The 16,060-nt window shown below is 42.3% G+C and overlaps 1 protein-coding gene across 1 annotated transcript; it reads left to right on the top strand.

The window, feature by feature from the left end:
• Window positions 1–793: 793 nt before the first annotated feature.
• Window positions 794–11,295, top strand: LOC308595721 (perilipin-3-like). The gene is made up of 7 exons (XM_081210372.1): window positions 794–1,067; window positions 7,107–7,302; window positions 7,925–8,007; window positions 8,240–8,438; window positions 9,205–9,392; window positions 10,365–10,427; window positions 10,664–11,295. The coding sequence occupies exons 1-7, from the start codon at window positions 969–971 to the stop codon at window positions 11,057–11,059; spliced, it is 1,224 nt and encodes a 407-aa protein (XP_081066498.1). The 5' UTR covers window positions 794–968; the 3' UTR covers window positions 11,060–11,295.
• The last annotated feature ends 4,765 nt before the right edge of the window (window positions 11,296–16,060 follow it).

Raw genomic sequence — 16,060 nt, 5'->3', positions numbered from 1 at the left:
TGGGTTAGTTAGAAAACATCTTTGGACTTTAGCTGCAAAAAAATGTAAGTTTGGTTATGTTTTTCTGATTTGCCTGTTGTGTTGCTGACAAAGGTGTGGATATGTATCTGTCTTACTTATGATGCTGTCTACTGTGAAGTGAGCTGAGAAAGGCTTTGGAGTTCTTAAGACTGGGGTAGCTTGTCTATCTCCTTTTTTGAATGCTTATAGGTTTCTTTTTATTGGCTACTTCATAAATTTCAGGTTCTCATGTTCTTTCTGTCTTATTTCTGGAAGGCCTGTAATTTGGGGGCTTGTTCACCCAGCTTTCTCCTCTTAGGGTAAGTCTCTGCAAGTCCTTCCAATATCTCTTCTCTGTTCCTTTTTATCGTGGAGTGAAATAATGGCTAATGCAGAACTGTGCTGTGCCTTTTAAAGACCTTTTAAAAATATGTATTATCCATGCACGCACACCCACACCCAAAAAGCCCTCTCGTTGACTAACGATAAAGCAAGACTGCATCTCTAAGCTGGGGGAGAGCTGCACCTATTGAAATACTACCTGTTGGGTTGCTTTTCCTATTGGGAGTGAAAGTGGGCAAAATATTAATGAGGAAAGGGAGAGGACCAAAGGTGTACATCTATTTAGATTCAGCCACTGACTGGGAGTAGGTGGGATGTATTTTTGGGGTTTGTTTGAGATGTGGGGTTGGAATAGCTACAAACTTTGATGAAAAACGGTGGTGCAAAGTAATAATGCTTCTGCCAGTAGGTGGCACCAATGGGGCCTTGTCTTCAGGCCTTGCATCATTATTAAACTCAAGACGACGCTGTTGGAAGCCTTGCTTGGCTTTTGGGACTCTGAAGCACTTCCCTGGCTGAGTGCCAAGCCAAGCTAGAACAAAGGGAATAAACTGCCTTTCTCATAAAGGCTTTAGGATGAACTCCTGGCTTGTGTTAGGAAGTCTTTTTGTGTGAAACGGGCACAAATGGAGTTATATTTCTGGTCTTCCAGGTCAGACCACACAATGACTTCTAAAAGTCAAGAAAGCATTCCAGTTCCTGAGACCAAAGAAATAGTACAGCAGGTATGTTTCTCCTATCAGGTCTTACTATCCATTATGTGCACAACTCTCTCTCTCTCTCTCTCTCTCTCTCTCTCTCTCTCTCTCTCTCTCTCTCTCTGCCTCGAAGTTTTGGTTAGCAGGCAGGGTATAAAACTCCAAAATAAAATTTCTTTTTTTTTTTTAAAGATTTTTATTGGTTTTACAAATTTTTTTTAAAAAAAACAGACAAACACTTAAGAAAACAAACATACACGTATAAATTCATAACATATTTTCATAAACCTCTTTTCTGGGACTTCCCCATACCCCCCCTTTCTGCATCCCAATGTCTATAATTTTATAGCAACTCCCAGTTGTTACTTTCCAACCTCAGTCATCTTAGTCATCTCTATATTCTAACCTTATGTCACTGTATCCCTTTGTTCCTAAGAACCAAAACACTCTAACATCCATTGAGTTTATAATAGTCCTTAAGGTAACTTTTGAATTTTCTCCATTCTTCTTCCGCTGTCTCTTTTCCTTGGTCACGGATTCTGCCTGTCATCTCAGCCAATGTCATATAGTCCATCACTTTCATCTGCCATTCTTCCAGAGTGGGTAGATCTTGTGTCTTCCAATGCTTTGCGATAAGTATTCTTGCTGCTGTTGTAGCGTACATGAAAAAAGCTCTATCCTTCTTTGACACCAATTGGCCGACAATGCCCAAGAGAAAGGCCTCTGGTTTTTTAGGAAAGGTACATTTAAGTACCTTTTTCATTTCATTATAGATCATTTCCCAGAAAGCCTTTATCTTCGGGCATGTCCACCAAAGGTGGTAGAAGGTACCTTCAGTCTCTTTACATTTCCAACATTTGTTATCGGGCAGATGATAAATTTTTGCCAGCTTGACTGGGGTCATGTACCACCTGTATACCATTTTCATAATGTTTTCCTTTAAGGCATTACATGCCGTAAATTTGATACCGGTGTTCCATAACCATTCCCAGTCATCTGACATGATGTTATGACCAACATCCTGTGCCCACTTAATCATGGCTGATTTAACTGTTTCCTCCTGTGTATTCCATTTCAGCAACAAGTTATACATTCTAGATAAATTCTTAGTACTAGGTTCTAACAATTCAGTTTCTAGTTTTGATTTTTCCATCTGGAAGCCAATTTTCCTGTCCTGTTTGAAAAATTCCACTATTTGATGGTATTGAAACCAATTTTGTACCTTATGCTTCAGTTTCTCATAACTTTGCAATTTCAACTTATCTCCATCCTGTTCCAAAATTTCCCAATACTTCGGCCATCCGACCTCCATATTGAGTTTCTTCACTGCCTTGGCCTCCACTGGTGAGACCCATCTAGGGGTTTTGTTTTCCAACAGATCTTTATATCTTCTCCAAACATTAAACAGTGCTTTTCTAACAATGTGATTCTTAAAGACACTATTAACTTTGTCATACCATAGATATGCATGCCAACCAAAAGCATTGTTAAAACCTTCCAGATCTAAGATGTCTGTGTTTTCGAGGAGCATCCATTCTTTCAGCCAGCAAAATGCTGCTGCCTCATAGTACAATTTCAAGTCCGGCAGGGCAAAACCCCCTCTTTCTTTAGCATCTGTCAATATTTTAAATTTAATTCTGGGCTTTTTGCCCTGCCAGACAAATTTCGAGATATCTTTCTGCCACCTCTTAAAACATTCCATCTTATCCAGGATCTGCAAGGTCTGGAACAAAAATAACATTCTAGGCAATACATTCATTTTGATCACAGCAATTCGGCCTAACATTGACAATTTCAGATTTGACCATATTTCTAGATCTTTTTTAATTTCCGACCAGCATTTTTCATAATTGTCTTTATACAAATTCACATTTTTAGATGTCAAATAAACCCCTAGATATTTCACCTTCTTAACCAATGTCAACCCTGTCTCCTCTTGAAACTTCTCCTTTTCTGCCTCTGTTAAGTTTTTTCCTAAGACTTTGGTTTTTTGTTTATTCAGCTTAAATCCAGCTACCTGGCCAAACTGTTGTATTATTTCTAAAACCTTTTTCGTACTAGTGTTTGGCTCTTGCAAAGTCAATACTAGGTCATCTGCAAACGCTCTTAGCTTGTAATGTTTAGCTCCGACCTGCACTCCCTTAACCTGCTGGTCTTCCCTTATCATATTCAGCAACACCTCCAGAACTGTGATAAAAAGTAATGGGGAAATTGGACACCCCTGTCGTGTTCCTTTTTCTATCTTAAGTTCCTCCGTCACTACATTATTTACAATCAATTTAGCTTTTTGTTCAGAGTATATTGCGGCCATACCATTCTCAAAACCTTGACCTACCCCCATCCCATGGAGATTCTTTATCATAAAGCTCCAAGAAATATTGTCAAAGGCTTTCTCCGCGTCCACAAAGATCAATACTGCTTTAGTGTTTATATTCACCTCTAGCTTTTCCAAAATATCTATCACATTCCTTACATTGTCTGCTAGGTGTCTTTTAGGGAGAAAGCCTGCTTGGTCCCCATGAATCTTCTCCATCAACACTCTTTTAAATCTTTTTGCCAAAATGTCTGCAAAGATTTTGTAATCCACATTAAGTAGTGATATTGGGCGGTAGTTCTTCAGTTGAGTCTTTTCAGTCTCTGTCTTTGGTATGAGTGAAATATATGCTTCTTTCCACGATTCAGGTGTCTTTTTTCCCTCAAGGATCTCATTGCAGACTTCTTTCAGTGGTTGAATCAGCCATTCCTTCAGCGATTTGTAGTATCTTGAAGTCAATCCATCTGGTCCTGGGGACTTGCCCAGTTGCATATTCTGAATGGCAGCCTCTATCTCTTGTTCTGTTATCTCTGGTTCAAATCCATCTTGTTTTGATGAGAGATTTTTTGTAATCCATATTTATCAAGGAATTTATCTATATCTTCTTCATTTTGCGGGCCTTGAGTATAAAGCTTTTTAAAATAACTCAGGAAGCAATTTCTAATTTCATTAGGTTTAGATATATTCTTTCCATCCACTTCTAAGCTTGTGACTGTATTTAGTTTCTGCCTTTTCTTCAGTTGCCAAGCCAGAAGTTTACCACATTTATTTGCTGATTCAAATGTCTTTTGCTTCATCTGCTTTATCTTCCATTCAATCTCCAAGTTCATCAGTTCCATATATTGTGATTGATATAACTTGATCTCTCTTAAAATCTCCTGGGACTTTGGTTTTACTCTTAGTTTTTTCTCTGCTTCTTTTATCTTTTCCAAAATCTTTTCTTTTTTCTCATTTTGTTTTTTCCTCATTATTGAGTTTTGTTGAATCAAGAAACCTCGCATCACCGCTTTGCTTGCGTCCCAGATCACTCTTTTCTCAACGTCAGCCCTCAAATTTATTTCAAAATAGTCTTTTAAGGTTTTTTGGGCCTTCATCAGGATTTCCTTGTCTCGAAAGAGGGCGTCATTCATTCTCCATCTAAATTGACCAGTTGTTGTTAGTTTCATTTCCATCTTCACGGCGTTATGGTCGGAGCAAGTTTTTGGGCAGATTTCTACCTTCTTAATCTTTGGGGCCATGCCACTAGTAATCCAAATTTGATCAATTCTGGTCCAGGTCAACATTGCTTGGGAGAAAAAGGTTCCCTCTCTCTCCAGAGGGTTCCTTGTTCTCCATATATCTATCAAGTCCATGTTTTCAGTCATTTCAAAAAAAGTCTTAGGAAGTCTCCCTTCCTTACTGATTGTTAGTCTTTGTGCCTTATCCATATTAGTGGAGACCACGCCATTCATGTCTCCCATAATTATCATATTGTAATCCAGGTAGTCCGTCAGGGTTTCATGAAGTCTCTTAAAGAAGTCAGATTTGCCTTCATTTGGTGCATAAATTCCAACAACTAAAAATTTTTCTCCTTGTACTTGTATCTCCACTGCCAAGTATCTCCCTTGTTCATCTTTAAATATCATTTTTGGAGCCCATTTTTCTTTCACATATATTACAACTCCTCTTTTCTTAACTTTGTCTGATGAAACAAATTCTTGTCCTAGCCTTTTATTTGTAAGTAGTCTCCTGTGGGCTCTAGTTATGTGCGTTTCTTGTAGGCATATCAAGTCCAATTGTTCTCTGTTCAAAATATGAAATACTTGTCTTCTCTTCAATGGCCCATTCAGTCCATTACAATTCCAACTAAGGAATTGCAAAGCCATCTTGTTATTTTCTTAAGGCTCCTCCAACAGCTCCTAGTTGTTGCTCTTCTTCTGATGGTGGTGGTTTTTGTCCAATCGAGAGATTCAGGATATCTAGTGCTCTCCTCTGTTCTGCCAGTACATCCACAGTCCCCTTCTGTAAGTCCTCCTGATTTCTTGCCAAAAATTTGTCTTTATCTTGAATTGTCTTTATTTTCACCTTTTTTGCCTTGTAATCAAATGACAGTCCTTGTGGAAATTCCCACCTAAAGCGGATGGAATTTTTCTTTAACAGAAGAGCCAGGTCCTTGTAGAAGTTTCTTAAGTCCAAGATATATTTTGGGATATCTTTGAAAATCTGTACAGTTGAGTTGCCAATTTGCAGGGCCTTTTCAAAATGTAGTCCTAATATTTTGTCTCTTTCCTCCTTGGATCTAAATGTAATCAGGCAGTCTCTCGGGGTCTTTCTGTCCTGTTTTTTACCCAGTCTAAAAGCTGTTGTAATTTTAAATTCGTCTTCCTCCAGATCCCAGCAGTCCGCAAACTCCCGTGTCAGGTATTCCGCAAGGTTGTCTCTCTCGTTCTCCGGGATCGATCTTAATTTCAAATTTCTCTCTTTTCTCTGTAACTCCCACAAGGCCAGAGTTGCATCATGCTCATAAACCTTCTTGGCAATCGGCTCTAATTTCTCTTGCGTCTCTCCAGCAACAGCTTTGGCATCTTCGGCAATTTGGCGTGTAGTAGCGTTTTCCTCCACCAATTTATTAATAGATTCTGTGTTCTGGTTTAATCTTACTGATATTTCTGTTAATTTTTGTGTATTTTCTGAAGTCTGTTTTGTCAAAGACTCCAGAGTTTGATTTATCTTAAGCAGAGCGTCTGTCACAGCTTCCATAGAGGCAGCTGCTCCTTTTTCCTGTTCTGTTGTTCCTGCTGGTCCTGGAGTTGCAGCAGAAATTGAGCCTCTTTTCTTTGTCTGTTGCTGTTGCAGCTGTTGTTGTTGTTGCCTAATTTTGGCTCTTGTGACAATCTCTTCTTGTGCGCCACTCATGTCAAGGTCACTTCCCACGGGAGCTGTTTCCTGTTGGAAAATTCCACTGTCCTAGGCCGTGTCGAACTTTACTTACCCTCTAGGGGGAGCAAATCAAAATGGCCATAAAATAAAGTGTCCAAATACAAGAACAAAGGAGAATGTCCAAAGGTATAGAAAAAAGAGATTAACACAGTCAAAGTCAATATTGCTATAAACTTGTAGCTATAAATTGCCACAGTTTCCCAGTCTATGCTGTTTCTCCTTGTAATACACTGTAGCCAGTCACTATGTGGACTTTGTATCACAGTATCACTTTGCGGGCAAAAGTCAGTTCAGTGACCTATTGTTCCAAAATAAAATTTCTTGTTGCCATTTGGTGCTCCGGGGCTCTGGCGTCCTGGGGCTCTGGCACAGCTCCCCTCCACCCCGGACTCTTTAGCCAGAAAGCTCCAGCCTGAATCCCTGGCCTTTCCATCCATCCTATACAAAGCATTTAGCTGACAAAATATGCCTGCCTGATACCCCAGGAAGCTACTGCTAGGACAACATTGGTTTGGACAGACTATCGTCCCAACTCTCTATAAGCAACCAAAGAAGTTTGTGTCCTGAAGTACAAAACACGTGCTCTAATATTGAGCTACGGCAGCGCTGAATATCTTAACAATTGAAAAAAATAGGCAAGGTAACTTGAAACTTGGTGCATAGATTAATCCTAACGTAGCACTGTTAGATTTTTAAAGTTTGGAATTTAGTCCCTCTTGACACTAACTTTACTGTGATGTGTCTAGTTAGGTACAGGCCATTGGTAGAACGAATGTCTAGAATATTACAGGCCACTGAGATACTTTACTGATGTTCTCTTACCACACCTCTAGGATGTCCTCAAGAGAGCTACCAGTCTGCCTCTGGTAAGCTCCACCTATGATTTGGCTGCCTCTGCTTATGCCTCAACCAAAGAGAACCATCCCTATGTGAAAGTTGTTCTTGATTTGGCTGAGAAAGGTGTGAAGCATGTCTCTGATATTGCTGTGAGCGGTGCCCAGCCTCTTCTCAGTAAGCTTGAACCACAGGGTGAGTAGGCTGCATTGGAAATGTTCTGATATTTTTCTTTTTAAATACCTTATTCCACCATATGTACGAAATTAAACACAAATGAAAACCAGTGTAAAAAAGCATAAAAATATCAGAGATGACAAAGGGACCCATTTATCCATTATTTGTCAAGAAAATTGGAGGCACCTATTACTAGAAACAGTAAAATGTCTATTTTCCCCACACTGGCAGTGCCAAAGAGCCCTGGAGGTTAGTCGTGTTGGTATAAATGATAAATGTCCCACCACATAGTATAATAATGTTCTGGATCTTCTAAGCTTCTGGAAATTTATATAATGTGGGTTATCTTTCCTGTGATTGTGAAGTTCCATACGTTTTTATACCACAGATAAATTATTCCATTTTTGTGTGCCATGCATAGCCTAGCTGCTGCCAGCAGCCATAGTACAAATTCTTTAGATCGCAATCTTTGAAGATGACCATCCCATATATATGTGATGTCACCTATGTGAAATGCTCTGTTCTCAATGTCCTCATTAGTATGTGGTGCTAGATCAAACAATGACAAGTGTGTAGGCTACAGTAGTTTCCTCTTCCACAATTCATGTGTGCACCGCAACTGAAGGAATCCTCTCTGTAGTTGCAGCAGCAAGCCACTATGCCTCCAAGGGCTTGGACAGGCTAGAGGAGAAGCTCCCCATCCTTCATCAGACAGCTGACCAGGTAGATTGCAACCTGCTCACTATCTTTTCTTATGTCCCAAGCATTTATTTAATTCTACTGTTGGAATATTGGTCTTCATGCATTCCTGAACTTTGGGGAACAGATTCACAGCAACTTGGATAAGAGGTTGCTTGCCTAGTCACAACAATTCTGGTGGGTGGTCACGGCAGTAAAATGTAAGGTGTGGCAGGGGGTGATGAATAAAGCTGCTTGTTTGATGATCTGGCTTTAGGTTATTTCTGATACGCAAGAGCTGGTGTCATCGAAAGTAGCAGATGCAAAAGAAGCAGTAGTCAAGGCTGTGCAGGATGGCAAAGAGATGGTGGTAGAAACGAGAATGGGCAAGATGGCCCTCAGTGGAGCAGAAGCAGTGCTGGAGAAATCTGAAGAGCTGCTGGACCACTACCTTCCAATGACTGAAGAAGAACTGGGTAAGCAAAGAATAGCAACCTGATCTATTGTGATCCATGTTATCAGGGCTGTCTTAAGCATATGCGGCATTGGGGTGCAAAGATCCACCCGGCACCCCCCCCGGTTGCCCAATCCCAGGCGCACAGGAGGGCAGAGTCGGCCGGCTGCCTCAGCATCTCGCTGGCTTGGTTGCCCCCAAACTCGCGGTGCAGAGCTGCCCGCAGCAAAGCCACCTGCTGCAGTGCTCCAACCACTGGGCAGGCTCTTCCCCGAACTCAACTCTCAGGCCTCAGACTCTCGACTTGGCGCCCCTGAGAGCCCGGCGCCCGGGTGCCCCACACCCCTAGCGCCTGTGGGTAAGACGGCCTTGCATGCTATGCTCACAGCTTCTTTGGTGTCTACTTTATCCTTAAGATCAGGAGCCTACTGGGAAACAAACATACCTTTGTTTGAACTGCCGGACAACCATGTTTATTTGGATAGTCTCCAGGACTCTACTCCAGGTGTGAGCACCTTCTGAAACTTAAGCAGGTAGCGACTAGACATGAGAGGCTGCCCTGAGAGTGGTGCCTGATTTTTGTCGCATTCATCCTAGATGGGTGCAACATCTTTCAAAGGCCTTGCTTTGAGTAAAAAACTACTTCATACTTCATGAATCTTCCTTCTGATTATGGGATTTCGAAAGGTGGTATGCTGTGATCTTTCCTGGGGTGTGTGGGTGTGTGTTTGAAGTTAGCTAGGGCAGAAACCTTTTTAAAAGTAACAATATTTAAATGTGCTCTTTAGCAAAAGTTGCAGAAACTACAGCAGAAGGAGTGGGCACACCCCTTGAGACTCGGGGGTACTTTGTGCGTCTTGGTTCTCTGTCAACCAAGATCCAACATCGTGCTTATCAGCATGCTGTAGCCAGGATGAAAGCTGCCAGAGAAAACATCAGAGAGACTTTCATTCAGCTGCGTCAAGCCATTGGGCAGGTAGGGTCTTCACTTCTGCGGTGTGTACTTTTTGTTAACCACAGGAAAAAGATGCCTGCTTCCTTTTTAAGCTTCTGTAAATATCTGTGTTCCTTGTTCATGGCATGGGAATCTAAGCATTTGGTCTCCATATGCTGTTTCTAGAGGGAGGCATGGGGTGGGGCAAATTTGCATATGGAGATTTGTGCCATGGGCCTGTCCCCATCCGCTTGCCCCAACACCTCAGGCAGTCAACACTGTAACCGAGAAGGCTCCTGCCCCAACACTCTGCATAAACGTTATACACAGAATGTGCCCCAGAATCTTCTGGAAATTTTCAGGGTTTTCTGGGCAGACAAATATATTGGTCTTTGCTCATTGGGAAAACTGGAAAACCTGGAGATGGAGCATGATTTGCATAATTTCAAGATGTTGAACTGTTGAGGATATAGCAATGGCTGGTGGCAATTGATCCTTGAGTCACAGGATGCTTTGATCTCTGGACCACAGTGAAGCTCCACACAGCAGCAAGATGCGAAACTGCAGTATAGCAAATACCCAGCTTTAAGAGCGAGATGACCCTGATTCATAAGAAGTGTGTAAAAGTGTCACATTTAGACAAAGCAAATTGCTAGCACTAGTTAAATATTGATGGTTGCTTTTGAGCACCAGTGGAAAACTAGGGGTGTAATTGTATGGTTGTGTAAAATCAGGTATCATTGTGTGAGGATGAACAATGTTGATACCAACATGGCAAGCTACGAGAGAGGGAAATCTTATTTGCACAAGAAGCTCAACATCTGCATGTGCTTGCTTATGAAAATATGTATCTAACTGAGAGATCTTTCCCATCTCTCTCAATGCACTGGGGCCTCATAGGGGTCAGTAGTTATCTGACAGGTATGGTAACAAAATGTGTAGCAATTACAAGGGTTGTCTTGGCTTTAGTTTATTCCAAGCTGCTCTGTTGATTTTTGTTTGTTTCCTCTCTAGATAGAGGATACAAAGGAAAGTGTTCAGCAGAAACTCCAGGAAAGCCAGGAGAGGCTTCGTCAGGTATGGCTATACTACTGATTTAATGGTGATAGAATCAGAGTTGGGAAGGACCCCATGGATTATCTAGTCCAACCCCCTGCAGTGCAGGAATATGCACCCATACAAACCTGTGACCTTGGCATTATCAGCACCATGTTCTAACCAATGGAGCTAACTGTTGGTGGCTTGACATGGCTTGACCCATGCATGTAGAACCCTGGTTGAGGGATCTGTTGACTTCTTCCTTCTAATTGCAGATAGAATCTCAGACCTTGGCCATGTCCCACCACATCACCCAGCAGTTGCAAGCAGCCTACAAGAACCTGATTGCCAGCATCCAAGGCCTGCCAGCTAACTTCCAGCTGAACATCCAGCTGGCCTACCGCAACATAGAAGAGCTTCATACCTACTTCGCCAGTGCTCACTCTTTCAAAGACCTCCCCAACAGCATTCTAAGCCAAAGCCAAGAGAAGGCCCTCAAAGCCCAGGAGTATGTGGACGACATCTTGGACTATGTCTTACACCATGCTCCAATGTCTTGGCTGGTGGGTCCTTTCTCCCCTTCACCTCGGAAACCCGATGATGTGAAGCCCACAAAGCCTGATGATCAGAACAAGGAATTGAAAGCGGCAGTGCCAAAGGAGAGTTTATGACCTGTAGCTCATTCTAGAGGCTGGAATTCTGTGTCTCCGGGCACTGATGGAGCTTGAAAGAGCACTTGAGCCTGCTGTTGAATTTGTTGGAAGAGCTGAAATGAATGTGACTAAGCTAACATGACAGAACTATGGCCCTGGAACTTTTGGTAGGATGGGAGACTTGACCATTATTGGAAAAATCAGTTGCTAACTCCCAGGGGCTTCAGACTCTACAAGTAAAACAAAAACAAAAAACCTGACTTGTATTTATTTATTCATTGGCTATGAATGAATGTATGCAGCTGATAGTCTCTGCAACCTGGCTTTGAAATATGATTGGAATAAATTGTTGCACTCGGTTACTTGTCTGTGTGAAGTCTTAAGCAGTAACTCGGCCTAAGCACGTTTCAGTGCTAAATGGCCTTGGTCCAGTATATCTGAAGGAGCGTCTCCACCCCCATCGTTCTACCCGGACACTGAGGTCCAGCACCGAGGGCCTTCTGGCGGTTCCCTCACTGCGAGAAGCCAAGTTACAGGGAACCAGGCAGAGGGCCTTCTCGGTAGTGGCGCCCGCCCTGTGGAACGCCCTCCCACCAGATGTCAAAGAGAACAACTACCAGGCTTTTAGAAGACATCTGAAGGCAGCCCTGTTTCGGGAAGCTTTTAATGTTTGATGTATTATAGTATTTTAATATTCTTTTGGAAGCCACCCAGAGTGGCTGGGGAAGCCCAGCCAGATGGGCGGGGTATAAATAAATTATTATTATTATTATTATTATTATTATTATTATTATTATTATTATTCAGCTGATAGTGGAAGCACTCCATGATACTAGGGAAAAGCCTTTCCCAGAACAAACTAGCATAATTTATGTTGTTAAAAGGTTGCCTAGATGATGGGTTCACCATGCTGGAAAGCAGAATTGCAGCATGAAGTGATGAGGAAAAAGGGCTGTAGTGTGGAACTCAAACTCTGTATGCGAAAGGTTCCATATTTCCCCTGGCAAGGTCCTAGGTTCAGTCTTTGGCTTTGGTAATGTTCCTGCCAGAAGATTGGCCTTTGGACTGACCCAGCAGGGTTTTGACCGCTCCAGCATCAGAAGCAGTCTTTCTGAATACCAGCAGTTGGGGTGCTATTGTGCTCCATCTTGCTTGGGGGCTTTCCAGAGGCAGCTGACTGCTGAGGACAAAATGCTGGAGACCAACCTTTGGTCTCATCGAGCAGAATGCCTGCCGCAAAACAAAGCACACTGACTTTACCATGGGGGTGGGCCTTCTTAAAATGACTAATGACCTAATTATAAAGTTGGAGGAAAAATTAAAAAACCCAACCAAAAAGCATCAACACTATAGCTGTGCAAGGTTCTTAACCATAAAGAAACAGGGTGAGAATTGCAGAAGGAACTTGAGTGAAGGCCAATCATGGTAGGTGTACTGAGAGTTTGGGTAACGGAAAGTCTTAATCTGACCATCTAACATGAGCTCTAGTTGCTGCATCTTGGCCTTTGTAGTCTTTACCTGGCCTGATTATGCGGCAAGACCTTCAAGTTGGTGAGGCCTTTTCAAACTGAGGTGTGCATCAATGACAAGATTTCATTAGAACCCTCCCTATGAAGAAGACAGAGATCCATTCTGAACCGAATTGGAGAGCATATGAAATGCTTCAGATTCCAATTCTGAATCCTGTTTTGGGGAAATCAAGCTTCATGTCCCTCATGTCTGGAATCTTGGAAGAGCGATAACAAAGGCTTTTGGTGACCCATTTCCTGTCAAGGTGGGAAGTGATGACCCAGACTAAGCCTGGCAGGGCAGTTTACTCTCTGGTGTAACACCTTCATGCACTAATCGGATTCATATTTGCAGGATATTATTTCTCTGGATGTCAGTGACATTAAATAGGCCCGTTTGTGTGTACACGCTGGGCACTATTCAAATTTGATGTCTCCCCACCCTTTCCCTCAAAGGATGAAATTTTCAGGCAAGGTATAGCCCCTTCTGAGAGAATGAGAATTTCTGGACATAAGCTGCAGAGGGTTTTTTCTGCAAGGAAATCCTTTACAGTTGTGTGTGTGTGTTGAAAAGGATTTACTTAATCTGTTTTATATGCAATGTGAATGAATATTGCATGTATAAGAGACCTGTCAAATTGCAGCAAATATGCCTTGGGGCCTTTGTGCTAAGTGACTTTTACATTGACCTTTTTGCAGGAGGGGATGAAAATGGGATTTTATTCCTTCACGGTGTTTTTTGGGGGGTGACTATTCTACAAATGGCATACAGCCATATATCATAGAAGTGCCCCTAGCAAGGTAACCTGCAAAATTTCAGAAGGCTGGAGATACAGGATATGTGTGTCATTTGTTTAAAGGGTTTTGCTGCCTGTGGATCCAGTATAATGATCTATCAGGACGTGAAGTTCAATGACAGGTCTATGTCCCCCAGTGCTTACTTTTCCTGTACTCTCCCCACCTTATCCACAGAGCCATCTCTTGAGAGTAGCATGCATCTCATGCAAGAAAATTATTCACAATTAGAAACAGCATGCTAAAAAGACATCTGGCCTCAGACGCATCCGCCCCCAGGATGGTTATGACAGACAAAAGGCATAGATAGAGAAGATGGGGGAAATGTGAGTCACTGTCAGACAAATTATAATGAGCTGAGAAAACTGTTCTCACATAATACTATAGCTGGTCACAATGTTTTCTGTAGTAAGTTCCCAGGCTGTTTTGGAGAAGCTTCGGGATCTTCAGAAGGCGGTCAGTGTTTCTAACAGATAAGTTTTATCTATTTCATTTATACTGATATCCTACCTTTCTTACAAGGAGTTCCTTGGTTCTTCTCCTGTCGCCTCCAACAGTCTTGTGAGATAGACCAGGATGAGAGTGAGTGGCTGGCCCAAGGCCACCCAGTGAACTTAATGCCTGGGTTGCCTTAGTTGTAGTCCAATAGTCAAATGACAATGGCTGTCAATATTACTAATGGTAACTAAGCTTTCTTGAAAGAGTGCCTGATACTAGGTGAGTCCAATGGCCTGGCTTATGTATGATTGGTAGCCTGATACCTGGTGTTGATTGGAATTCTAAAAAACAAAAACATCAGTTTTGAAAGGTAGTCACTTTGCACCAGGATTTGGGGCCAGTGGGGAGAGATGGAGAAGAGGGGCTGCTGTGGGGCAAAGGAGTGGAACCCCCACACCTTAGATGGCTCAGGTCTCTCTTGGAGGCAGTACCTTTTCATGGCAACTGGGCATGGTTTGGTAGTCCAACCATCAGGATGAGGCCTTGGTAGCTGCCCACACTGTCCCTGTTTTTGTCCTTTGCAAGCTTAGGCGATACAGGCAGAAATTCAGTAGCTGTGTGTCATGAAACTGCCTCCACAAGGAAAGTTATCTTTGCCTCTTTTGTCTCAAAAGTCACTGGGGGGGGGGTATTTGACAGGTGACAAATCTATCTACACTCTTCCCCAAAGAGTCTCGCTGAAGATCACGGAAATCTTGTTTATTTCCTCAAGATGCAGTTCTGGATGTTCTGAACTTGCTTATTAGAAGAACCTTTCCCCAACCGCACGAAAGCTAAACAGATTTGAGGAAATGTAACTCAGCCAGCTGCGGGTTGCTGCTGCTTATCCAATACTAAATGAAATAGCTTTCAGAATACATCTACATCTTGATATTGGAAGCGGCACTTTCTTGGCAAGAAGAGCTGCTCCGGGGAGGCAATGTGACAGAAATGTCTCTCCCAATGTGCTTATGTCAGCAATTTGCCAAACTGTGTGCCAGTTTGCAATAGTAGGCCGCAGCCCAACTATTAGTAGACCATAAGAAATCGTTAAATGTTCCTGTGAGCTGAAAGCACCTACTCGCAGAGGGGCCTTGCCTGCAGTTCTGCTATGTGTGATGATGGATGGCTCTGTTCTGTTTCTCTGCCCATAAATGTAATAAATCAGGAACTGTGTTGCACAAGGCGTGATTGTGATGGAGAAACAATGTTCTTGTTTTCATTTAGCACCTCAGTGTATATTGCAGGGATGGGGAATTTGTGGCCCACCAGATGACTCCAGCTTCCATCAACCTCAGCCAGTGTGGACAATGGGCCACAGTTTCCCTGCTTCTGCTGCACAGAGTCTTACAGAATTCCACAAGCAAAGGATTGGGGTCTTTGCCCTGAGGCGCTTACAGTCCAAATTTTGACCGGGAGAAGGAAGGCAAGAGAAATAAGGTGGTGGGTATTATCAAATGCAGCTGCATTGGTGTCAGCTGGGGATGAGGGTTGAGGGCTTCCATTCAGGAGAAACATTGGGGAAGGAAAAATGGCATACCGTATGTCAGGAGAGATGTCTCTTTCCACCAGCTCCCTGTGTTCTGAAATATTTCTGAAATGAATTCTGACAACACCAGAACTGGAAGAAGTAAAAATGTGAGACAGAGCCTGCCATTTCAAGACAAAATAGAAACAATCCCAACGACTGAGCACAATATATTAGATATTGTGGATCTCTCTGGATCTTCTACTGCTAGTGTTTGTCTGTAGCAAAATACTTTAAGTTGTCACTATGATTTGATGAACAACATATCCTTATGGTCAAGCTATCAATTCCAATAATTGTTTTGTGAATATTTGGTGGCTGTTTTCTTCACTTTCCTCCTTTTTTGGGGGGGGGGGGGTTAGGAGGAAAAATTCTCTTGCAATTCCTTGTTGGTCTGTGAAAAAAAATTAATCTGTATTTTTCATTTGTTGGTTTGCAAAACTTGTTGATTTTTATTATTATTTTTTTGAGGGAAGGAAGGGGAGGGGAAGCCAGCCAAGCTGAATATCTTACTATATTATACGGAGTATAAGCCCGGTACCCCAGGCTGCCAAAAATTTCGAGCTGGCACCTTTCTGAAATAACAAACTGTTAATATCAGACAGTTTGCTCACAAAGTGTCTGCACTCTAGGAGAACCGCAAACTGTTACCATATGTATGTCTGTTGTCACAAAATCCTGCCAAACAGTGCAATCATTGAACACACACAC

The sequence above is a fragment of the Podarcis bocagei genome (assembly GCF_964188305.1).
Source record: "Podarcis bocagei genome assembly, chromosome: 10".
NCBI lineage: Eukaryota > Metazoa > Chordata > Lepidosauria > Squamata > Lacertidae > Podarcis > Podarcis bocagei.
Note: the sequence above shows the minus strand (reverse complement) of the source record. Positions and strands in the feature narration are given on the sequence as shown.